General features: G+C 46.8%; 1 protein-coding gene across 1 annotated transcript in view; it reads right to left on the bottom strand.

Annotated features, from left to right (window-relative positions):
• The window catches only part of DNAH3 (dynein axonemal heavy chain 3), a 660,573-nt gene that overhangs the window by 464,198 nt on the left and 170,395 nt on the right, over positions 1–25,980 (bottom strand). The window contains exon 13 of the mRNA XM_078665068.1: positions 1,862–2,040. Within this exon, the coding sequence (XP_078521194.1) occupies positions 1,862–2,040 (179 nt within the window). The remainder of the gene's footprint in view (positions 1–1,861; positions 2,041–25,980) is intronic.

Here is a 25,980-nt window from a genome sequence, read left to right as displayed (position 1 = left end):
TCCTGTTTGGGGGCCTCCTGAGAAAACTTGCTGGTCCCAAACATGAAAAAGCAATAATGACATCCATTCCCTGGTAAAAACTCCACAATGTCATGGACATTATTTTTTTGATTGCCAAGGAAAAACTCCTGCATTGAACATGGCACCCGCACAGCAAAGCTTCAGAAGAGCTACAGTAGTGCAGGGTCCTCTGAAGGCACTGAGATCTCTATAGACCTGGTGGAGATCTCTAAATATGGAGGTGGGGGCTGTAGTCTGCCAGGTCATGGTTGTACAAGCTTTGGCTGACCTGGTGGTAGGGAGTAAAAGCAAGTTCTCTGTCATTTGTCAAAGACTCTCACACGGTTATAGTGGGTACCTCGATTATATCCAAGTTAGTTAATGAAAGTGCTTTCAATGGCTGGTTTCCAGAGAGAAAGATAACAGGATTACAGTGTTAATAAAATGCATCATCACGCTCCACAAGATCTCCCACTAGCAGAAATTATTGGCTGCTTGTCAGGGCCAGGGTCAACTTTAAGATATTGAACCTTGTGTATGAATGCCTTTGAGGAATAGACCAACTCTAATTTTGTCAAACAGTGGCAAGATATGGACCACTCAAACAGGCTCGATCTGCCTATCTGTTCCTCCTGACTGTACCTTGCAAGAAGGCAAATTGCAGGATGACTGAGCATTTTGGAGTGAACTTCAATCGCATAAACATAAAGAAGAGAATTGAATGTCATTTCACAAAGCTTTGAAATCCTGTTTTTTCTATTAACTAGTTCTTATCGCCTTCCTGGTTTTTAACAGAAGGATGCAATTTCTTAGTATAATCTTAGGTCAACTGCTCAAGGAGCAGTTATAATTAATTTCACCCATCCTAAACAAGTATGACTAGATTTGACCATCATCAGGCAAGCCTGCAATCACATTCTTGTGTACTAACCCACAACTTAGGTCCCAGGATTCTGCCAAGGTCCTCCGCGGCCTAGAAAATATCTTGGTCAGACTTTCTATGCCAGCAGGCTGCCACTCTTGTTTGCGGTCAGCAAGGAGTTATATCACTGTGACCATGATCGACATAAACCTATCATTTTAGAGCCTGGAGTAAGGGGGGTGGATAGGAAGAAAATCCTGGGACTGTGGCACTTGGGGACCACCTATCCTGCTCTTAAGAAATCTCACTCTGACTTTAATTGGGTAATTACAGTACACAATAGGGAGGTTGCTTGCCTCCGTGCTTTTCACACTTGCTGATCCTCTTTCTTGGGCTTATCAGACATGGCCTGCAGATTTTTAAATCTTGATGGCCCTACGGTTGCTAGGCAGTGGCGTTTTAGTCAAGGTCTTTGAGCTGGAGGCAGCAAAATCCATAATTTGAAGGACATTTCAAAATGTCTGATTGGGCTTTCTGAGTATCCAGTACTGGGTAAGTAACAAAGCAAGAGTTTCCTTGAGCCAATGGTGCATCACAGACAAAAGGACAAAATACAAAGTGAATTGGTCACACCAGAGTCCTTGTTAATGAATAGTGTGTTTTAAGATCGGGTTAAATACCCCATGAGGCTCTAAGAGCAAAGGAAAAAGTGACTGGAGCAGAAGTAAATGAAGTTAGAGGTGTAAAGATTCAAAGTTAAAGCATGCGTTAACATAGGGGGACAGTATTTCTATACTCAAGCATTAAAAAACAACAAACTTTGCTTCCAAAAAATAAATTCACTAAATATAGTTTAAAATATGGCCTCACCATTTCTGGTTGTTGGGATGTGATAGTAGAAAAAAACTAAAATCAATATGAAATTTGGGGTGAGATCCTCTGTGATGGCAGAAAGATTAACTGTGTTTAAGCACATACTAATATAAAAAAACAGCGCACCTGGTATTTAGTTCTCTGTTTTCATTTACTTCATATAAAATAAGTCTTTGCTTTAGGCTTTCAGCGCGAGCACAGAGGTCTTCGTTCAGCTGCCAAGCATCCAAGCAGAACATCGCAAGCGGGGCGGTGATGCGCATGGAGGCTATTTCTCCTTTCAGCTCATTCAGTTCACTCAGCTTCTACAGGAATTCAAGTAGGCACATGTTATGGCATAAGATATATGAGGGAAAATAAACATACATCTCTAAAATAACAGTTGTCACATAATCATATAACAGCACACTAGTTGTTATGGTCAATCATATAAATTGAGGATTTTTTTAGGTGTTAAACATTTTTGGTTGAGAAACTGTGGTGATAAATCAGGGATGGTAAAATGTTTATTATTAGGACCACCATGCAGCCCACAGACATGCTCTCTTATGATCACAAATATGGCATGTAGGATCTAGTATATAGCCACAGACATGCTCTCTTACCCTCACAAAGATGGCATGTAGAATCTAGTGTAGAGCCACAGACATACTCTTTTACCCTCAGAAAGTTGGTGTTTAGGATCCAGCATAGAGCGACTGACATGCTGTCCTACTCTCACAAAGGTGGCACATAATATCCAGCTTAAAGTTACAGACTTTCTTGCTCACCTTTTCAAAGAAGGTAAGTAAGAGTCAGCACACAGCAACAGACATTCTTGCTTACCCTCACTAAGACGTCATTGAAGATCCAACATAGAGCCACAGACTGTTATACCTTCACAAGGATGGTGTGTAGGATTCAGGATAGAGCTACAGACATGCTCTCATACTGTCAAAGAGATTACACATAAGATCCAGCATAGAGCTACAAATATTCTTGCTTACCCTTTCACCTCTCAAAGAAGGTACATGAGATCCAGGACACAGCAACAGACATTCTTGCTTATGTAAGAAATTGTGTTATTGGTTGACTGGGGTGTGAGCCCTGGTCAAGGGGCAACCACAATGCTTGTCAGGGTGAGGCACAAGCCAACCCTAGATTAACCTGTGCTCAACCCTCCGGCATCAGGCTTCACTTAGATGCAATGTGTAAAGTATTTGCGCAACACTTCAAACAGCAATCGTGCAAAAACAGCACACAAAAAGTATCCCACACCATGGTAATGAAATAGAGTCTTTTTCTTCTTTTCTTTTTTAAAGATTTTATTAAAGAAAAGAAATTATACACAAGGCAATAAAATTGTACAGTTGGACATGCGTTACAAAGGGGGGGGAAAACCGCAGTACAATATAACACATAAATCATTAATGCAAAGGGGGGGGGGGGGGCAGTGAGGAAACAAAAGCAGTAATCACATAAGTTACACAAGACATGCAATGTCGGGTCAGGGGGAGAGGGGAACCTCTGGAGCCTCCACGAATGGAGGCGTACATATGTTACCACGGTAGGAGTTCCACTGGCTCCATATTTTAGTCTACTTCCTAGGTCTGCCCCTAGCCACATATACCGTCTTCTCTCTAAACATGCACCAGTCCATGTTCTCCTTCCATACCGATACCGTGGGCGGCCGCTGGGAACCCCACAACTGCGCAATGTCTCTCTTAGCAATCATATTCCCAAGGGTCGCCCACTGCTTCTGTGCCACACTGTAATCATTCGGCTCCCAGACATTTAACAGGCAATGCCTGGCCTCGGGCAGTAATGCCACTCCCGTGACCCTTTCCATCACAGTGTGGACACGATTCCAAAACACCACTACCTCCGGACACTCCCAAATTATATGGAGGCAGGTTCCGATCAGTCCACACCCACGCTTACATAACCCATCCAGGGAGTAACCCATATGAATCAAGCGCGGGCCAGTGACATATACACGATGTAGGATTTTGAGCTGCACGAGTCGGAGACGGGCCGGGATCGCAACCTCCTTAGGCGAGGACAACGCAGACTGCCAGTCCTCGTCGTCCAACTCCAAGCCGTCACTGGTCCAAACCTCCCTGAGACGCACCAACAAATCCGACCAATCATTAATCAATTTCTTGTATATCAGAGAAATAGTGCTGTCGGGCACGTAGCCGTCATGCACCCGATCTTCGAGTGGAGAAGATTCGGGGACGTCAGAGCCTCCAGGAAAAACCGAAGTCAATGCGTGGTGAATCTGTGCATAACGAAAGAATTCCCTGTCACTCAATTCATATTCTGTCTTCAATGCCCCAAAGGTCTTGATTTTACCCTTGACCCAAAGATCACTCACCCTACTGATACCAATCATATCCCATTTTTCAAATCCTTTCGTCTTCCAAAGGCATCCCAGTCTTTCAGATGCATACAACGGAGTCACTCGGGTCAGTCGATCCCTCCATCCCATTGCCGCATTCGCATCGTGCCACACTCGTACCGCAATCTTAGTAGGTCCCGATAGCTCCCTTCCCGCTACTTTGGAATATAGCGCCCTATTGTAGTTGCCGCCCGGTAACAAATATTTATCCATCTCAAATGCAGGGTTAAAGGCCGGCGCGTACGTTCCATGATTAATCACTCCTAGTTGAGAAGCCCAGTAATATCGCCTGATATCCGGCAGTGCTATACCCCCGTCATACCAGGGGAGTGTAAGCTTAGGAAGGGCAATACGCGGGCGTCCATCCCAGATCAACTGCCTCTGAAGACTCTCCACCTCTCAAAAGTAACTCGCTGGAATAATATCAAATGTATTCTGGAGAGCATATAAAAATCGCGGTAAGGACATCATCTTAAAAAGAGCTGCGCGCCCGAGTGGCGAAAGCGGTAACTTGCGCCAACCCACAACGTCAAGCTGTAACCTCCGAAGAGGAGGGAGCAGATTACGTTCATAGCGAGTCACCGGATCCAAAGATATGAAAATCCCCAAATACTTGAATCCGGTGTGCGAAACCTGGACGGGGCACCCGCGCGGCAGGGAGGGGGCACCACCCGAAAGCACATATACACAGGACTTGGCCCAATTGATAACTAAGCCAGAATTTCTACCAAACGAGGTGAGCACATCAATCAGAATATTCAGCGATTTTCAGGGGGACGTTAGGTACAACAGAATGTCGTCTGCGTATAGCGATATGCGATCTTTGAATTCCGGGGTCCATTGAATACCCTTCATCAAAGGCTCCCATCGAAACCAGGCGGCCAGTGGTTCAAGGGCCAGGGCGAAAAGAAGTGGGGACAACGGACAGCCCTGCCGCGTGCCCCTCCCGAGGACAAAGGGTCTAGACACTCTACCATTCACTACCACCTGCGCCAATGGCTCCTCATACAGAAGTTTCACCCAGCCAATGAACCCAGGACCAAAGCCGAACTTCGTAAGAGCGGCCCAGAGATATGACAGGATACAGTAAAACCATCCAGGAGTTTTATTATGCTTGTATATTGTTTTATATTTTGTAATCATGCATATGTTATAATGCTAAATATTTTTTATATATTATGTGTATAATTATGTCAATTTTATCAATTAGTATGCAACTGGAATAAGTATTAAATTTGTATTCTAAATATGTACAAACTGTAGTTGATTACTTTTTCTTATGTGTTAGTTGGTTTTGTTCAATCTGCCTGGGTAATTTACTCACACTTGATATTCTGCCCTGACCCAGGAAACTTAAAGGTAACAGGGGATCCTTGTTATCTCTCACATTTCGGCCCAGAGATATGGCCATTCCAGTGTATCGAAGGCCATCGTAGGGTCCAAGGAAGCCAAAATGGCCGGCTCGCCCAGAAACGCGGCCCTCGCGATAACACCGTGCAGATGCCTCAGGTTGAGTGCAGTGTTGCGGTGTGGGATAACACCGGACTGATCCGGGTGAATCAAGTCACCGATTACTTTTATCAAGCGGTTCGCCAACAACTTGGCAAGAATCTTTGGTTCGGCGTTTAAGAGCGAAATGGGCCTGTAGGACGCGCAGCGATCCCTTGGTTTCCCCTCCTTATGGATCAACCCGATGGTAGCAAGACGCTGATCACGAGGGAGGGAACCGATGTCTCGCGACTCTAAAAACATGTCGCGGAGGTACGGCCCATTTTATCAGGACGCAACTTGTATAGCTCGATAGGCAGACCGTTAGGACCCATGGCTTTGCCCGAATGCACGGATCGAATAGCAGTAGCCACCTCTTCCGCTGAGAGTGCCGTGTCCATCAGGTCCCTGTCCGCTTCAGACAGGCAAGGCAATGCAATGTCACGCAGCAACAGATGAGAGTCGTCTTCAGGTCTATCAGAAACCGGGGAGTATACAGTTTGGAAATGATCCGCGAAACACTCAACAATCTCAGTCGGGGGGAGGAGCCAAGATGGCGATCCGGTCGGACGTGTAGTCTCCCGGCTCCGCGATCCTCTGAGTCCCGCACGGCTATCCTGTTCGTCATCCTGCAATTGTGTATCGTTTTGCTGTTTGGGAATGTGCGCTGACTTCGATAGCGCATTCCCGTACTCCCTGCCGGCACCCCTACTCGGAGAATTTCGGAACGAATGTCAGCGGCTTGGAAGACTCTGTGATTAGGCATCTGCTGCGCAACATGGCCGGAGGCTGGGACAGCGACGGCCATCTCTACTGACGTGGCGTCGTCCTGGTGGTGCCCAGTGCCTATCTGTCCGACCCCTACTACGGATGCCCTAGTCGCCGGGTGGTGCGGCTTTGGTGCTTCCCCCCGGCTGTGACCTGGTGGTGCCTTTGTTTGAAGGTGGAATACGGATGGTGGCTGCCCCGACGCGGTTTGAGATTCGGCCCGGTTTTCCCGGGCTGCTCCCGAATTCGCGGCTGGCGTTGCTTTGGAGCGCAGATGTGCGGAGTATGGGGCCGCTCTCTTGGTGATTTGCCTTCGCTGTTCCCACGATCCGGATAGTGGTCCCGCCGAACTGTACTCGCCTGTGCCTGATCTCCGGTCCCCATTTGCGATGGAAACCCTGAAGGGCCACCGAGAAGTGATGGCGGCTGCCTTCTTGACTATCAAGGTACAGCTAGTGGGAGAGTGCACGCAGTCAACTGGCGCTGCAATACGGGGGAGAGGGCCCGCGTTCTCTTGTGGTGACAACCTGGGAATACGGAGCCCGCGAGCTGGAGAGGAAGCTGGATGTTATTGCGTTCATGCTGGGACACTCCCGATCGGACGCCCCCCTGGTGCTTGATGAGTTCCCCCAGTCTGTTTCTGATGGGGGTGCTGGTGTCGCCATGATGTGCGGGGGGGCAGAGTTGGCGCTGTATGGCACTGTGAGTCGTCGAAGACTATCCGGGGGTTTGGATTGCTCTGATGGTTCCCCTTCACGGCGGATGATGGCGGCTTCGTGCCCCGTACCATTACTGATGTCTTCTGCTTTGCCCCGGCGGCGCCTGGATCCTGTATCTGCTTCTTCCACCCTAGTCTTTACATCCCGGGTGTGGTGTACGTGTTCTGAGACTACTTCGGGGAAGATGGCCGTCTTGGTGGATGACTCTGTGGGTGGCCAGCGGCGTCCATTTTGTGCGCTCCTGTTGTTCTTTGGTCTTGCCTGGATACCTTGTTTCCATCTGTTGGCGGATGATGGCGTTCTTCGACAAACTTGCCTCCGGGGACTTTCACGAACTGGCCAAGGATAAGTTGTGTTCTTCCATGTTGACATTTGGGTGGCTGGCGGGGGTGGGGGGCGTGCGCTCTTCTGACACGCTTATTCCTGCAGTATGTTCCTAATTCTCCCCAGTACGTATTGATTTGCTTTACTAGTGTGGTGTGTTGTGTATCTTGGGGAGGAATGTATGTGATGGGACGGGGTGACCGGGAGCCCGTGTGGATAGCCCTCCTCCAGTCTCTATATAATATCTTTCTTTTTCTCTTTCTTGACTACATTTCGGGTACTCTCATGGGCGACAGGCACGCTGCTTGGGGGGGGTAGGCCGTGGCCTCCGCAGGAGTGCAGGGTGGGGGTGTTTTTTTTTCCCTGTTTTGTTTCCCCTTTTCTTTTTAGTTCCCATGGGCCTCTATTCGAATCTTCTTTCCTCTCTTTTTCTGTTTTCTTTCTCTTTCTCTCCTCTTTTCTTCTCTTTTCCCTACCTCCTTTCTTCTTTGGGTCACTATGATGGTTGTACATTATGCCTTTCGTGCTGAGAAGGTTGGGTGTTTTTCTTCCCTTTGTAACTGCTACTACGGTAGCCTCACGTCCATGGGGTGGGCGATGACTAGTTTGAAAATGACTCTGTGCTCTTTTATCCTGCTGAATATATTGCTGCTTTGCTAACTCGTTTATGATTACCCGTTCTGTTGACTACTGGTTTAGTGCATTGCCCACCCTATGTCCCCGGTTGATTATGCCGCATCTGATACTTTTATTTTCTTGTTAAAAATCACCTTCTCTAATCCTGTGACTCGGTGGTCACGTCGCATTGAAGTCCTATTTTGGTAATTGTTCTAACTCGTGCTGGACAGACTACTGAGTTACTTTATTGCTCACGGTTATACTTTAACAATTGCTCTCGAGGCCGACCAGGTGGTTGTAGGCCAGTATTTGTATGCTGTTGATGCACAATAAAGGTTTTCAAAAAAAAAAAACAATCTCAGTCGGATCAGTCACACACACTCCATCAGCTGTCTCAATCACTGGAACCACACGACTCGCTCTCTCTTTTTTATCTAGCCAGGCAATCAATTTCCCTGCCTTATCTCCCACATCATACAGTCTGCCCTGTTGCTCCCTACTCATGACTTTCGCGGCATTCGTAACCAGGGCTTTGTAATCTGGTTGTTTGAGGCTGAGGGTACGAAGCTTATCACGAGCCACTCCAAGTTCCAATTCCCTTTCAAGCTCAGCTATTTCAGTCTCTAAACAGACCACCTCCTCATTTTTACTTTTCTTGGCACCAGCGATTAACGACAGTGCCTGACCACGGATGACCGTCTTAAATGCCTCCCACAGTGATACAGAAGAGGACACGGACCCCTCATTTTCAGCAAAATACTGATCCAGGGACTTGATCAACTCTGCACGGGTCTTGGGATTGCGAAGATACCAGGGATTGATCGGAGCGACCAGACCCTCGTTACCCATACTAGTGTTCATCTGGAGCCACAGTGGGGAGTGATCTGAGATGCCCCGGGCCAGGTGTCTAATCTCCCTGATAGAGGAGGACTGTGCCGACGGCACCAAAACATAGTCGAGTCTGGAAAGACTGCAGTGGGCCCCGGAGTGGAAAGTGTATTGTATCTGGTCCGGGTGCATCAGCCTCCAGTAATCTACCAGCCCCAGTGTATCCAAAAACCCACTCAACCAGGACTGTGACCTAGTGAGATCTCTATGGGGGTAGCGATCCAGGGTACCGGAGACAACCGAGTTGAAATCTCCGCCTATTATCAGGATGCCCTCCGGACGTCCCAAAACCACACGCCCAAGATCTGCAAAGGTCGAGGTCTGTAGACATATACAGAGATCAGTAAAACGGTCCTCCCCTCCCATCTCCCGGTGAGAGCGGCATAGCGCCCCCTATCATCAAGAGTCACCTCGTCTATTTCAAGGGGGAGAGAGGTCTTGACTAGGATGCCCACGCCCCTAGAGCCAGAGGTGAACCCAGAGTGTACAGCAAGACGGTATCCCTGCAGATTCATGGCGTGACAAGTATTTCCAATCAAGTGCGTCTCCTGCAACAACACAACATCAGGGGAAAGGCGTCGCAACAACTGTAGCATTACTCCCCGCTTTATCCTATCCCCCAACCCATTGACATTCCAACACAATAGTTTCAACCCACTACCCCCCATCCCGGAAATGAATGCAGAATCCACCCCATCGCGAACACAATGACCAAATCCAATAAGTAAACAATACGTTGCCTTGAGAAAACATGGAACACACCCAAACATTCCCCTCCACCCCCCAACTTGAACTCGTTACAATACCCCCCACCCTGCACCCCTGCGTTAGACTCGAAAGCCACCCCAACTTGCAGTGTACCTGTCGCCCTGACATTAAACCAGTCTACAAAAAGAAACCCGGAGGAGGAAAGAGTCCCATGCCCCCCGCCACCCACGGGTATGCAACAATAAATCAGATTAGTACGAAAGTAATCGAACCCAGCTGTGCAGTTTGTTAATTGTTCGGAAGTCGGGAACCTTATTGTCATTCTTGTTCCGACACGCCACCCTCAGCTCCACCCAAGTGCTCCACTCGGTTGCTCCGCTTTGGTAATGTATCTAGCCAGTCACTCACTTTCTCGGGACGATCAAAGAAAAACGTCCGGTCCTCATATTCGACACGAAGCCTGGTTGGAAATAGCATCGCATATTTTAAGTCTATGTCTCTCAACCTTCGCTTCACCCCCTGGAACCCCATCCTTTGTCTCTGGAAGAACTGGGTGAAGTCCGGGTAAAAGCTCACCGTTGTATTTTCGAACTTCACGGGGCCGCCCACCCTCGATGCCTGCAGGATAGCGTCTCTGTCTCGGAAGTTAAAAATTCTGGCGATGATCGGCCTCGAGGAGCACCCGGCTTCGGCTTCCCACCCGGCACTCGATGCGCACGCTCCACAGCAAAAAATGTACTCAGTCTCGTGGGGGCGAGATGATTTAGGATGATGTCCTCCACAAGGAGATCTGCAGTAGGATTTTCCGAGTTTTCAGGGACCCCGATAATACGTACGTTGTTGCGTCGGGCCCTATTTTCAAACTCCTCCAGATGACGAGCCATGAGATCATTGGAGGATCGCAAGTTGCCGACCTCTGTCTGTAAGTCGGACACATCGGCCGTGAGGATGGAGGTCTTCAGATCTAACGAATTGACCTTCTCATTGGTCTTCGACAAGTCCGCTCGAATCAAAGTGACATTGATGGCTACCGTGTCGAGTTTAAGGGCGAGAGCTTCATATTGCTGGCCAATGGAGGTCTTCATATTGGCAATGGCGCCCATGACATCTTGTAGAGTCAAGTCGATCGGCACGGCTAGGTCTTCTTTAGCCTCTTCCAGGATCCTACTCGAACCTCCTGGGGACCCCTTGGGATGGGTATATCGATCCATAACATTCGTTTGGACAGTTCCCCCCCGGAGAGGCGTCTTGGTTTTCCGCTTCTCATTGTCGGGCCTGCCGCCATATTGGGCAGTGTGCCCCCGAGGGGCCCGTGAGACCTGGTGAAAATGGCCGTTCACGGTCAACCCCCCAGAGTCTTCAAAAACTGGTGCCAGTGGCGTTAGCAGCAGTGTAACTCAGCACACAGACACTCGAGATCAGTGGCACACGATGGACCTGCGGAGTACGGCTGGACATCGGGCAATCGAGACAGTCTGGCGATCGAACGAGGCCAAAGACACTCAAAGCGAAACCGAAAGTTAACTCCAGGGCAATGAGAAGAACCCCTTGAGCCGTTGTTGTTCAACTACTTCCCAGGTGTCTCATTGACTCGAGCCCCAGGTGTCGCCGTAGGGTGGGCCTCAAAAGTTCAAATCGTCGTTGTAATGGTTCCCGAAGTCCAAATCAATTTTTGAAAGCAACTAAGTTATCAGCTGAGTTTCATCTCGGCGAGGGTCCCGGGAGCCCTACGCTCACGCGGCCATCTCGGATGCGCGTGAAGCTCCTCCCTCGAGTCTTTTTTAATAAATAAAACAAGACCAACTCAACAAAAATCTAAACAGTAGAACCGGAGATATGCAATTTTAAAGATTTCAGTGAAAATAGCTAATGAAAGCACAAATCGCCAGCTGTAGTTATCTGGTCACGCCAGACCAGGGCAAAGTCGCAAGTTCAAGATGAGTGCAGGCCCTCTACAGGGACCCACCTACGTCCACTGAACACATCACCTTAATACTGGTGCGCAGTCTGCGCAGCATTGCTTTATGAGATGTTGTGATATCCAGCATTGGTTCCGAGATAGCTATGTGGCGAAGCTTGACAGAATCTTGCGTAACCTTGCATCAGTTCCGATGAGCTAGTAGCTGTGTGACAAGGTTTTACGGGGCTTCAAGTTGCTCTGCATCGATTCCGATGAGGCAGGCAGCTATGTGGCATGGCTTCGCACCACTTTGTGTCGGGTCTTATGAGGACCACAGATGGGCTTGGAAGAAACACCTTCAAACTCACTTCCAAGGACCCAGGACTGGGGTGGCACCACATTGGTGGACAGGAGACACAGATGGCAGACTCCAGGTGCTGGGTTCAAGGTTGTTGGAAGCCTGTTATGTCCCTGAGGCTTCTGTTTAGGAGGCCAGCCAACTAGCCCTTGGAGTCACTCTGGGGGTCCTGGGTTCAAAGTTGCAGGTCCAGCCTTTCTCCCCCAGGCAAGAATACAGCAAGTAGCAAGTCAGCACAGTAGGGCAGAAAACCTTCAGAGCAGCAGGCTTTCAGAGCAGTAGTCCCCCAGAAGAGCAGAAGTTCTTTCAGCAGAACAGCAGACCATTCTGGCAATGAAAGTGAGGCTGGACCCAGCTCCTTGCTCTTATCCTGCCAGTAATGGCCTATCCAGGCACATCTAAGCTCCCCATTGTGTGTGGCTGTCTAGGAGGAATACACAAAGCTCAACTGTCAGCTACACCCTGTCATGTGACCCAGAGACAGAGACAGGCTGAAGGCACCAAATGGCTATGTGAGGAAAATCTAAAAATGGCATTTTCAAATTTAAAATACAACTTCACCACAAGTTAGGGTTTTTCAATTCAATTCCAGAGACACCAAACATGAACTGGTTACCTGTTCCCATTTAGAAATTACACATAAAATGTAATAAGGTAACTCCAATGTTATCCTATGGGAGAGGCAGGCCAAACAGTAGAGAAAATCAAATGTAAGACTTTTTCACTACTAGGACATGTAAAACTTAAATGTACATGTCCTCCATTTTAAATACATTATGCCCTGCCATCTTGGCTGTCCAGGGCCTATCCTAGGGTGACCTAAATGGTAGTTTGAAATGCCACACACAAAGTTTGCAAATGCAGGACTGAGGCATGTTTAAAGTACTACTTAAGTTGGTGGCGCAATCAGTGCTGCAGGCCCACTCATAACATTTAATTTACAGGCCCATAGCATGGTCTCATACGTAACACAAGCTTTTATCTAAATCTGAATGCACATTAAGAAGTCATAGGTTCCAAGGCAAGTTCTTCAGTCATACAGGTGTGTGTGATATGTCCTGGTAGTGAATTACAGTGCATTTATTTTTTCACTATGTAAAGGCTATCTGTCCCATAGGAAAGCATGGGAGTTAATTTATACCATCTTATAAATATATCTTCCCATTGGGACCGGATAGAAAAATAAAGTTCAGAATGCCTGAACTCAGAAGCCAAAGGTGCATCTTTTGGTAAAGGTGATTTTTTAAATCTGTGTGTGAAAATACCACTTTTAGAAAGTAGGTATTTTCTTGCTTAGCAATCCTGTGTGCCTCTGCTAGTGTATTGACTATCTCGCTTTGGAGTGACAGGGGCCGGGGAGGAGCAGTGGCTCCAGAGAGTCTTGATGGGTCAGGGATGGGCTGAATAGACTTGGGCTGCATTCAGAGTAGTGGGAGGAGTTGTCACTAGCACCTGAATAGGCCAGGTCTGCATTTAGAGTGGTGGGAGATTTCCTTTGCACCTGAATATACCCTGCCTACCTTGGACAATGCTGTCGCTGCCTCCTGCTGGGAAGCTGGGCCAGAGAGGACCAAACTGATTTGCACTAAGCACAGACACTCTCTGCCTGAGAGGACCAATGATTTGGGGCTATAAAAAGTGAGGCCCAAACCCCTAAACTTTAGAACTCTTTTGGACCTAGAAGACTGCCAAGAGGAAAAGCTGGAGAAGCTGTGAGGGGGAACTACCACTTTGCTGAGTACTTTGTTGTGTTGGCCTGCAATAGCTGCTTCTGTCTTGGGCACTGAAAGGACTGGACTGAACTTTCTACAAATTCTTTCTTTGGGTATCTCCAAGGGCTTAAGGTAGAGCTTGCCCCCCTGTTCAAGAAGTCTCAGGAACAGCAAATACTTCAAGTTCTTCTGCCCTCAGCACTGGGGACTGTATATTTTGTGCTGCAACAGAAGAAAAAGCAACCTGACGCCGTCAACACGCCGCTGCTGCTGACTCCGTGTCCTGAAGGCACCGCAGAGGGCACTGCTGCACCACAACCCTGGTCTCACTGGCGACACCTGCTGATACGGCCACCGAGCCGCTGCTTGCACCGCGACCTGTGAACACAGCACTCCGCACCGCCTCGCTTCACAATGCTACCTTGGTAGCCCCGATGACACCCCTCCATGCCAAAATTGATGCTGTTGCTTGCACCATGGTTCAAGAGCACTGCTTAAAGTTACACGATGCACCGCCCTCATCCCGCACCGCAGCTTTGGCCTACCGATGCCGGCGCCATCAACTCCAGTTTGTCAGCCGATGACAGCGCTTCAGCAACGACGACGCTTCTTGCACCGTGACCTGCCAGCACTGCGAAGGGCACCGCATCACTTCGCACCGCGACCCTGGTCTCACCAACGCCACCATCTGACGCCGCCATTGAGCCACTGCTAGCACCACGACCTCAGGGCATTGCACGCCACACTGCTGCACTTCGTCCGATGTCATTAGTAGACACAGAGTGGACTTCTCTTTGAGACATTACGCCAGTCGGCGAAAGGTCCCTGATTGATTCAAGACCACTTGTCTCCGAACATTTTTTGCCGGACATTGGAACCACTAAATCTGAAACACATGAGTTCGACACAAAATATATTGTCATCGCCCGGCTTGTTGTCACATTAGTGTGTACCCACATGTGGTATATGGAATTAAATGCCCGTGCGGCCTATTATATATAGGCAAAACCAATCAGGAGGTAAGGACACGCATAACCCAGCACAAATCACGGATAAGACTTAAGACCCTTACAGCACCACTTGTGAATCACTGGCTAAACATGGAACAGACTGAATCAGGCTTAAAATGGACAGTGATATTGAAAGTGGAGAAAGACTTAAGAGGTGGAGACCTGGATGAAAAATTACTGCAGAGAGAAGCAATGTTGATTTTAAAATTCAACACTGCGTTGGAAGGCCTAAATGAAATGTCGGAGCTGCCCAGGTTGAACTAGACCTGCCACTGAACGTTGAAACAGTTCTGCACACATCAGCCCCTCGTAGTTGCTTTCCCTGAACATCTTAGTCTCCGTGAAATCACCCAAGTACTACATTACACAGAAGCACCCAACCTGGTAGGGCACAGGCGCCTATAGGAGCTCCCAAGAAGCCTAGTGTGACATCTATATTATGAGCTTGACAGAGCGCCTCCCAAGCCGTGTTGATGAAAGACCGGTAGTTCCCAAGTCAGCCTGAACTACAGCCCCCAGAAGCATTGCGACCCGGAAGCGCGATCGTGTTTATAGGCGTTACACGCACGCCAGCCTAACACCGATGTCATTAGTAGACACAGAGCGGACTTCTCTTTGAGACATTACGCCAGTCGGCGAAAGGTAAGCCGCACGAGTGGCCTGACCCACCAACTGCTTCACACTCCCGCACGTCTAAATGCCTGACATATGCTCTTCGTGTTCCCGCAGGTCCCTGATTGATTCAAGACCACTTGTCTCCGAACATTTTTTGCCGGACATTGGAACCACTAAGTAAGCACCCGCCAGTCCGTTCCCCAGCTTTGTAAACATTACTCCATTCCTTGCCCCCACTGACAGACCATTCCTTTCCTTTTCACAGATCTGAAACACACGTGTTCGACACAAAATATGTAAGTCCTTGTTATGCCGCTTTTATGGGCATTGTCGAGAGACATGTGTTGATCTGACTATATTCCCAGAGGGGTAAAGTAACGTTTTGCACCCTGATTTGTTTTATAGAATGTCATCGCCCGGCTTGTTGTCTTGTCACATTAGTGTGTACCCACACCAAAGGTAAGAGGTCGAACATGAGGTTGGCAGCTAGTTTGTTTTTCCCATTATTCATTTTTCAGAATCAGTGACACCTCTCCCCTTCTCTTTCCCATAGTGTTGAGGTCCTGATGAGAACCCCCCGATTCAATTATGGTTCGAAACGCGTAGACCGTTATTCTTCACCTTAAGACCGCTATTCTTGAAATAGCTTTCTACATCTGTACCAACCATCCAAATTATATTGAAAGAGTGTCTCTGGTGTTTTGTTGTTGTATTATTTCAATTTGTGACATTTCAGATTGTAAATATCGTTTTGTGTGTGCCTGGTATGTGTGAAAGAGTGAGTTTCGAATGAGAATATTGATCAATTACGTATGAATGTGGTCCTCTTTTGAAATTTGTATTGCTGATGTGATGATGCCATTTTTATGAAAACTGTATTTTGTATTGTCCGTATTATTATTGTTTTGAATTTCATGGTGAACTTTGAACCAACGAATAACTACAAACTTTGTTATAAAATAAATGTGATTTATTCTGACAAAACTGTCCTCTCTCGCGCTCAGTTTAATTCTTAGTGCGTAGTGACTTTGTTTCCCTTTCTAAATAATTGTTGCAGTATTGGCTTTTTGTTTAGTTGTTTAGTGATATTGAGTCTTGGCCTTACTGTGGGGAGCCCACACCCAGTATTGTTTTTTAACTGATTTCGCAGGCGGCTGCTTGTGTGGTTGCCCTAGTTGGTAACTTGTTTGTTGTAATTGTGAGAATAAGTGAGTGCAGGTTTCAGGTCCTGCAACGGGTTTTGTTGGGACCCAGTGACAACTTGTTGTATTGTTTTAAGTGTTAGTTAAGTTGTTGGCTTATTAGTGCTGGTATGTCAGATGCAGAAACTTTCGCTTATAGCGAAGAACATATAAAAAACCTTCTAGCTGCCCCGCCTCTCTTCGCTTCTGCCACACTCAGTGTCACTGCCAAAACCAAAACGAAACCGACAACCTGGTAAGGCTCAGGAAGAAGCAAATTCGTACCGACTTACACGGTCATTTTTTATTACAGCATCTTAGAGCAGGTACAATACCGGCAGGACTTCAAATAAAAAACGTCCCAGTAATCTTTACTGAGGATCCGATTTATAAAAAAGGTTACCGCCAAATTGAGATTAAGTGCAGCCGTGACCTAATGGTCCTAACAGTTGAAACGGCACAAAGACTCTCTAAAATTCAACTGGAGGAAATATCTAAATTAGAAAAAGCAATTTTGACTATTCAATTGAAAACAGATGCAAAAACCCTCCTGGAAAAAGTGGAGAAAGATATAGGTGAATTCCGAGACCATATTATTAATCAGAAGACAACTCAATTTGAAAAAGACAAACGCAATTTTAACATAGACAAAGTCTATCCCTATCTTCAAACAGATTTCTATTCTCGACCTGAGGCACGCAGACATCTGCAGGAATACCAAGGCAGATCGTCTAATAACTACATAACGTTTTCCGAAACATCGTCCTCGGGTAGTAGCAGCGAAAACAAAACTCTGGAACCTAGGAGATTCAACAATAGGAGAGGCTCACAACAAAATCACCAAACGCCTTTTTTCGGAGAGGCCAGACAAGACCAAGGGGCAAAGTGCGCTTCAACCACCAACCATGGGAAATGTCTACCAGGAGACAGAATTACAAGAATTTAAAAAGTCTTCTATTTTCAACCTTTCCAAAAAAATTCTCACCAAAGAGGAAACAAGTGTTTTGGAAAAAGGCTTTTCCTTTGTTCCTTCCCAATTTACAGAGTTCGTCAAACTTAAAATGGAAACCCTGGAGTTCTGCAGAAAAGTCAGACTAAAGACGTTCTTCGCTGGAAATCCGTTCGAAATATCCGTGGAGAACACTGGTCTAAGAAAGAAATCATCATTTGTTCCTCCGAGTAATACAATTCCTAAGGAAGTTATCACGTTTGAAAGGACACTGCTTTCAGCAATTTCAGATATGGAAAAAAGCCGAAAATGGAAAAAATTTAACACAACAAAAAATGAAATCATGGCTCTCAAAGACTTAAGAAATGACACATTGGTCATTTACAAACAAGCCGATAAGGGAGGAGCGATCGTCCTTTGGGACAGGTCGCTCTATGTGACTGAAGTAAAACGTCAACTAGACGATAGACGATACGACAGAAAGATTAAACAAGACCCCACGAATGAATTGAAGAACATCCTGTTCGCAATAGTCGATGAAGGTTTCGAAAAAGGTTTTTGGGTAAAAAAGAGACAGAATACCTTAAAATAAAAAATCAGCGTATTCCGCTCTTCTATGTACTGCCAAAAGTACACAAAAGTTCGACACAACCCCCAGGGAGACCGATCGTCTCAGGGTGTGAATCCCTTACGGAACCAGCATCAAAGTTTGTGGACCACTTTTTAAAACCTTTCATGGTAGATGTGAAATCCTTTTTGAAAGACACGACCGACTTCATAAATAAAATCAGCGAAATAAAATTTGAGGAACACGTCCATTTTTTAGTATCTATGGACGTGACGTCCTTATATACTCAAATACCACAAGAGGATGGGTTGCATGTGCTTGAATATTTCCTTGATACACGAGCACGACCCCACAGAGTGCCCACTGAGTTCATTCTCAAATTAGCAGGTTTTGCTCTAAAGAAGAACTATTTTAATTTTGATGGTGATTTTTATTACCAAACAAGTGGAGTGGCAATGGGTTGCCCTTTTGCCCCAGAGCTGGCCGTCTTATTTATGGCCACATACGAGGAAACTTTCGTCTATAAAAACAACCCCTATCTCGAACATATTGAACATTGGAGCAGATATATAGATGACGTCTTTTTTGTGTGGACAGGACAGGAAGAACAACTTAAAGAATTCCATCTATGGCTCAACCACAGGACAAATGAGATCCAATTCAGTTTGAATTTCTCCAAATACAGGATGCCCTTTCTGGATGTTGAGGTTTACCCTGCAGAAGGAGGACTTGTTACCACTCTGTATAAGAAAGAGACGGATCGCAACAAGTCTCTACACTTTAAGAGCAATCACCCGAGGAGTATGAAAGAAAATTTACCCTATGGGTAATACTTACGAATTCGCCGAAATTGCCACTTCAAAGAAGAATTTTTCAATAATGCCAACAAATTGACGAAGAATCTAGTAGAACGAGGCTATCCAAAAAAACTCCTGAAGAGATCCATGAAACGCGCATGGTGGACACCACGCGGAAGTTTACTTGAAAGAAAAACTAAGAAGGAAACTGACAGGATTGTCTTTGTTTCAACATACTGCCCGAATTCCAATCTACTGAAAAAAGTGGTAGCCAATAATTGACATCTAAAAAAAATTACACACATCCTTAAATGTTATACCACATTACGTGATTTGCAATTCGTGAAGGAATTATGTCTCCAAAAAATGTTTTTATATTGGAAGACCGACCCTTCTTCAGTGGAGGCGCAACAAATACATGTCCCGCATTTCTTGTGTCCTACAATTGGCGGCAAACCAACATAAGCTCTCACTGACATGACTTCTTTTTTTGGCATAGCGGCTCTAACCAAATGATAATTTGAATTTCATGGTGAACTTTGAACCAACGAATAACTACAAACTTTGTTATAAAATAAATGTGATTTATTCTGACAAAACTGTCCTCTCTCGCGCTCAGTTTAATTCTTAGTGCGTAGTGACTTTGTTTCCCTTTCTAAATAATTGTTGCAGTATTGGCTTTTTGTTTAGTTGTTAAGGGCCAGATGTAGGTAATTCTATTTTACCGACTCATAAATACCGAATTTTACCGATTCGGTATTTATGAATCGGTAAAATAGAAGTACCGAGATGTAGGTAAATCCAGATGTGGATTTACCGAATCTTTAAAAGTCGGTCTACCGACCGGTAATGCTCCATTCATTCCTATGGGCTTTGAAGCCCATAGGAATGAATGGGGCATTACCGGTCGGTATTTACCGAATCGGTAAATACCGACTTTGACAAGGGTGCAGGGGGTGTCACTTTGACACCCTCTAGCACCCCCAAAAAAGGTACGGGGGCCATGTGGCAGGCATACCTGCCCTAAGGGCAGGTCTGCCTGTCATATGGCACAGGTGTGCATGCACACATGTGCATGCACACCTCAATCGGTATTTCACCATCAAATTGAATTTGATGGTAAAATACCGATTTCTTAGGCCTTGTGGGACTCATAAGAGTCCCACCTACATATCAATTTTACCGATTCTGTAAAAATACCGGTCGGTAAATTTACCGGCCGGTATATTTACAGAATCGGTAAAATACCGATTTGCCCAGTTTCTGTCCTCCTACATCTCGGTAGCCAAATACCGGTCGGTAACGGCCGAATTCGGCCGTTACCGACCGGTATTTGGCTACCTACATCTGGCCCTTAGTTACTTGGCACTGCAGCACCCGATTCCTGCCGACGCCAGCGCTCCTGACTTAAACCATGAGGAGTTCGATCTGCAACATTTGTGACTTCAAGGGCCCAACAACTCCTGCACTGACCTCCGGAACCGACGCCTGCGGACACCGCACTTACGGAAGCTCAACAATCGGTTGCCAATGCCCTGCATTTTTAAAGGTACTGTTTTGACAGTCTTCCCAACACCGTAGCTGCCCGTGACCCCGGGTCAGCCAGAACTGTTTGGATTAGTTTGCTCACGACGCCGTGATAGCCCCAGAGGGAGGTATCGACTTTTTTTCTGTTTTTCAAGATATTTTGATAACTGAAGATTTCTAAGTACTGTATTGTGGATTTTTATCGTGGATGGTCTTGTCTTAAGTATATACAAATATTGGATATTTTTCTAAACTGGTGTGGTGTCCTTTTGTAGCGCTTACACTTTATTACTGTTGGTTATGTGCAAATACTTTACACACTGCCTCTAAGATAAGCCTACCTGCTCGTGCCAAGCTACCATGGGGATGAGCAGGGGTTATTTTAGGAGTGTAACTCCCTTATCCTGACTAGGAAGAAGGGTCACTACTTGAACAAAGGTGCAAACCCTTGCCAACTAGAGACCCCCATTTCTAACAGTGGGACGCAATAAGTTGTGGGATTGTAAAAACAATGAGCGAACCATATTAATATATTTCTCTAGAATCTTGCTTATCTCAGGGAGAAGGGAAATGGGACAATAATATCCCACAATATCAGGGTTTATATTAGGCTTCTTTAGCAGTGCCTTCACCATAGCACGTTTCCAGGGTAGCAGCACTTGTCTAGTGGAGATAGATAGCCTGACTCAGGAAGTGAGGAGATGCTGGGTCAAGAGGAGAACCAGATTTTTATTTGAGATTTATTTTTTAATAGAGTTTCCAAATTCAATGAAGGAATTTCTTCCAGTAGGTGCTCAGTAAGAGGGGGACAATGTCCCAGGAAAGATCATTACTGGAGCTGGAAGAGTGAGAAAAGGTATTACATATATATCCTGAATGTTTTGTGATAGTATTCCGCAAGTTCATTGCAGCGAGCAGAAGTAGCGTTCAGAGGAGTATCTGGAAGGGAAGGCTTCAAAAGGTTCTTCGCAATACGGAAGAGTTCCAGAGGAGAGTTAGATGCTAGTTTGATTTTTTCCTCATATTAAAGTGCTTGTGCTATTTTAACGTCTGTTTAGTAAAGTTTTATGGAGTCTCTATATTTCTGATTAATTTGTTCATTGTAATCCCTTCTCTGTTTCCTGTCCAATCTTTTACAGGTTTGTTTATATTCGCGAAGTTTGGGTGAATACCATGGAGATGTATTTTCTCTAATTCTTTTATGGCTAAGTTTCTTCGGGATAACTTGGTCCAAAGAGGACTCTATCCACTGATTACTATTTCCGTTACAAGTTGTAAGATTATAGTGTAAAGTAGGCCTTGTAACTTTAAGAACTGAGATCCAAGGTTCCAAAGGTAGTTTAGACCAGGCACGTTCCCACCTACTAAAGCTTCTAACAGAAGAAGGTTGTCTCAAAGTGTCCCAGGATAGGGGGATCAGGTAATGATCTAACCAAGGCAGAGGGATGGGATCACCTACTAGAAGCTCAATGTTGATAGTGAAGATAGGGTCTAGTACGTGACCTTTGCTATGGGGAGGGCTGATGACGTTTTGATTTATCTGAAGCTCATAGGTCTTGAACGAGTTCAGAGGCTACAGAATTTGAAGAGTCATCCAAATGCAAATTAAAATCCCCTAAATGAGTAAAGTCTGAGGAGGAGCTGGCCAAGTTAGTGGCGGTTTCAGTTAATAATTTAAAAGGTTGTCCTTCAGCTCCCGGGGGGTGATATATTATTATACCCGAAAAAGTGTGGGTGGCAGAGAATGTGATTGTGAAAGAAACATTTTCGCAGTCGGGTGAGGAATCGGGTTCTTGCATTGTTAAATTCAAAGAAGCCACTGGCAGGACATAAGGGCATACTTATGCTTTGAAATTGGGCCAAAAAGTACACTTTTTAGGTTTCGCCTCGTCGAAAGCTGCGCACCGCGCAGCTTTTCGGCGCAGGCGAAATCTAATGTTTACAGTTTGTGGCTTGGGAATCCGCCCTCTCTTTCCATTGGCTAGCTCCATAAATGGAGGCTAGCCATTGGAACAGAGATCTGTCCGTCATGGCCGGAGCAGATTCGTGGGCGTTCCGGCCATTTTTACTCATCCTGCCCCTTTGACAACGTCATTGCGGTGGTGGGCGGTTCCTATTTTTTTTTTTTTGGGGGAAGGTTTGTTTTGGTCATTGCAGGCCGACCGCCGCCGGAAGAAGTCCAGGTGAGTGCTTTTTCTTGCCGTTTGTCATTCCTGCCCCCCTCCCGCTGTCCGTGCCTTTCCCGTCCCCCCTCCCGCTGTCCGTGTGCCCGTTCCTGCCTGTCAGCAACCTCTGTAAGAGTGGTTCAACGGGAAGCTTCCCTGCTGGCCAAAAATAACTTGTTTTCAATATGTTTCTTGACGGTTTGTTTTTCACAGTTTTCTTCGTTAGTCTGTCTTTAAGCGCTCCTCGGGTGCACCTGACAATTTTTCAGACAAAATTGTACGTAGTAGGTGTGTTTATTATTTGTTTACTTCGTTTGTGGCTGTTAAAAAACGATGTTAGGAGACAGATTTTTATTAAAACAACTGTTATGTACCTAGACACGATACAAACTAAAGCAAGGGGCAGCCTAATTCACAAGGCGCCGTGTTGTTTGTTATTCAGTTTAGGCACGGCAGGGTAAATGCGCTGCAACAGAAATGCGGGGGACGCCGGTTCGGGCGGGTGGGGAAGGGGGTAACTTGAAGGGCACCGCGCGTGCTCCAGTCCTACCAACATTACTCCGGGCATGCCGCAGAAATCTATGGGTATCAGTCAACAGGTCACATGCTCCCGTCTCATCAACATAGCTCCGGAGGTAAACGTTCCTGCTGCAGAAAAATGCGCGTCTCCCCCGAGGGTCACGTGTTCAAACACAGCCAGATACCTGCCAATGTGTGTACCTGCCAAGAGTCGGTTTCGACTCCCAGCAATATAACGCCTGGGGTGAATGTACTGCTGGAAGCTGTGTGTAATTTGTTTGGCACAAATCTTAAACCTAGAAAGAGGTTCGTTAATTAATATGCCTGATGCACGCACAGCTAAGGTGTGCTCGATAGGTGAAACGTCCTGAACGCAGTAAGACAGTTCTGTCGGTTAATGCGTGTGCTGTTGAAATCTGTAATTTAAATGCCATCGCTAGACAGTTAAGCCATTACCTGCTTTCATGGTGTGTTTCAAGATCATTTGTGGTATTTTATGTGATATAGTCTACTTAGTTGGTTACTGCACTGCTTGCGGGACGCTAGCTCAGCTGCAAGCATGCAGAGCAAAATACAAGATGTGCACAAACAGGCGGCTCTTGAAGCAAGAATGCATGTGTTATATTCTGACTGATTGGTATTTCCCTTTTTATCCATCCCTGTACATATTTCCCTTTTAATAGAATCTTTGTTCTATGCTGCACATGCACACTGTCCATGTAGTTCCATTTAGAATTGTTATGATCTGAAATGAGATACTGAGATTGTGAACTGGAAGTTTGGAAGTACTGTGCTGCAGCTGAATAAATCCTGGACTTATCTATATACTATTGGATTTCACTTTATTTATTACAGCATGGTTGAGGATAAGCTGCAACTATGCAGAAGACTCTTGCTACAAGCATGCGGGACCGAGGATAAGCTGTGTACATGCAGCGGACGCTTGCTGAAAAAGTGCAGAGCAAAATACAAAGATGTGCACAAACAGGCGCTTGGTTCAGCATGCAGGGCTGAGGATAAGCTGCATACATGCAGGGGACGCGTAATGCTTATATTCAGGTAGCGGCAGGCCGCATGTATAAAGGAAGGACCCCGCTACTGTACCAACGGCTTTTCCTGGCTTCAGACATGTATGGAGCCAGTCAGTCAGATGGGCAGGGAGGGAAACTGGTCACTTCACTTGCTGCAGACATGCAAGGGGTCACTGGAAATTAACGCTGGCGGTCAGCCATGCGGGTACGGGGGCCCCTGGTGGCAGAGTTGTGGTGGCAGTGACTGTCGGTTGACAGTCCAGCATGATTGGCTAAAAGTATCCCGGGTAAGGTTCATTGGCTCCAGACATGCATGTGGTGAAATACTTGCTGCAGGCATGTTTGGAAGGTTAGTGGATGCAAACAAGCCAAGGGAGTAAATCACTGGCTGCTTGCTAGGGAAAGACGGGGGGTGAGGGGGGTGTACTGGCTGCAGACACATGTGGGGTGATGTCTGGGTACATGCCTGCATGTTGGAGGTCACTGGCTGAAACCAGGTGGCAGCAGATGTGGAGTACCCGGGGCTGTTGTATATCTTTTGAAAGGTCAGAGGCTAAAAACGCGCAGGGTGTGAGGCAGGCACTTGCTGCAGACACGCAGGGGGTCCCGTCTCCGCTCGCCCCCCCCCCAGCGGAGGCGGAACCCCCTGCGTGGTTGGGGGGGTTTGGGGGTTGGACGTCATACATGGAAGGGACATCATTGGCTAAAAGTGGGGAAACTGAATCTACTAAAACTACAGGGAGGATGACACATGGTGCAGCAATTCAATTATTCAACTTCCTAACTTAAGCAACACTACAAGCAGGAGCAGTGAGCTCCAAGTCGCTACGGTTCTTTCTGGCGGGACTTCTTTTCGCTTTGGTTTGACTAAACAACTCTTTATTTGCCAAAGCCGACAGCAGAGTCCTCGTGTATCTGCTAAACGTGCAATCAGAGTGCTCGCCCCGCAGCTGCTCACACGTGTGTGTCCAGGCGTCCCTCCGCGGGGCTCTTCCAGTGTTTGTTATGATGTGCTCGGCTTTGATGTCTTGGCGGCTGTGCTGAGTCCTCCCACGGGCGCCCCCTGGAGGGCACTCCGGGGCACTGCAATAGCCCTGGCCCGCTCTGGTATTCTTTAGCGGGCGCGTGCTGGAAGTGACTGCTGTCTGTGCCATCTGCCTGGACCAGCGAGGGGAACATGTACGCCTTTATTTCATACGGCATGCCATAAATATAGAGTGGAACCGCAGCATGGAGTGGTTTGAAAAACGAATTTGTTAATTTCTGGTCCCTTTTATGTTCATGGTTCCTGTGAGCTTTCCTTGATAAATATGATGGCTATTTCTGGGGCACAGTTTCCTTTAGTGCAGCAGGTGCAGTAGTGCCGAACCAGATGCCTGAGGGACCTTTTTATTTTTTAATTAAAACCGCCACCATGTTGCCTAGTTCCTTCCTTGCATCAAGGACCCTGGCATACTGTCCACCACGATACTGGGTTATTTGTAAGACTTGGGTGCGCGTGGTTGTGCTACATACATTGTTTTCATTTCCAAGCTTTTGGGGTCATTGCCCTGCTGTATTTCTTGGATATGTTAAGGGCGTTTTCAGGATTCTGCCCTTGTTAGCTTTGTTACATAAAGAGTTGCAGACGCGGTGCTGAGTTCAGTGCCTGTTTGTCACAGTAGGGGAAAGTTCCACCTGGCTGTGCTTGCTTCCCTGCCCCCTCGCTGTGCTTGCTTCCCTGCCCCCTCAGTGTGCTTGCTTCCCTGCCCCCTCGCTGTGCTTGCTTCCCTGCCCCCTCGCTGTGCTTGCTCTCCTGAGAGTGTGTGTGGCTTTGGGTGGGTGTGTGTGGCTCTGGGTGGGTGTGTGTGGCTCTGGGTGGGTGTGTATGGCTCTGGGTGGGTGTGTGTGGCTCTGGGTGTGTGTGTGTGTGTGTGTGTGTGTGGCTTTGGGCGTGTGTGTGTGGCTCTGGGTGTGTGTGTGGCTCTGTGTGTGGGTGTGTGTGGCTCTGTGTAGGGGTCTGTGTGTGTGGGGGTCTGTG

The sequence above is a fragment of the Lissotriton helveticus genome, chromosome 10 (assembly GCF_964261635.1).
Source record: "Lissotriton helveticus chromosome 10, aLisHel1.1, whole genome shotgun sequence".
Lineage (NCBI taxonomy): Eukaryota > Metazoa > Chordata > Amphibia > Caudata > Salamandridae > Lissotriton > Lissotriton helveticus.
The sequence above is the reverse complement of the archived record's forward strand: the minus strand, read 5'-3'. Positions and strand labels throughout refer to the sequence as shown.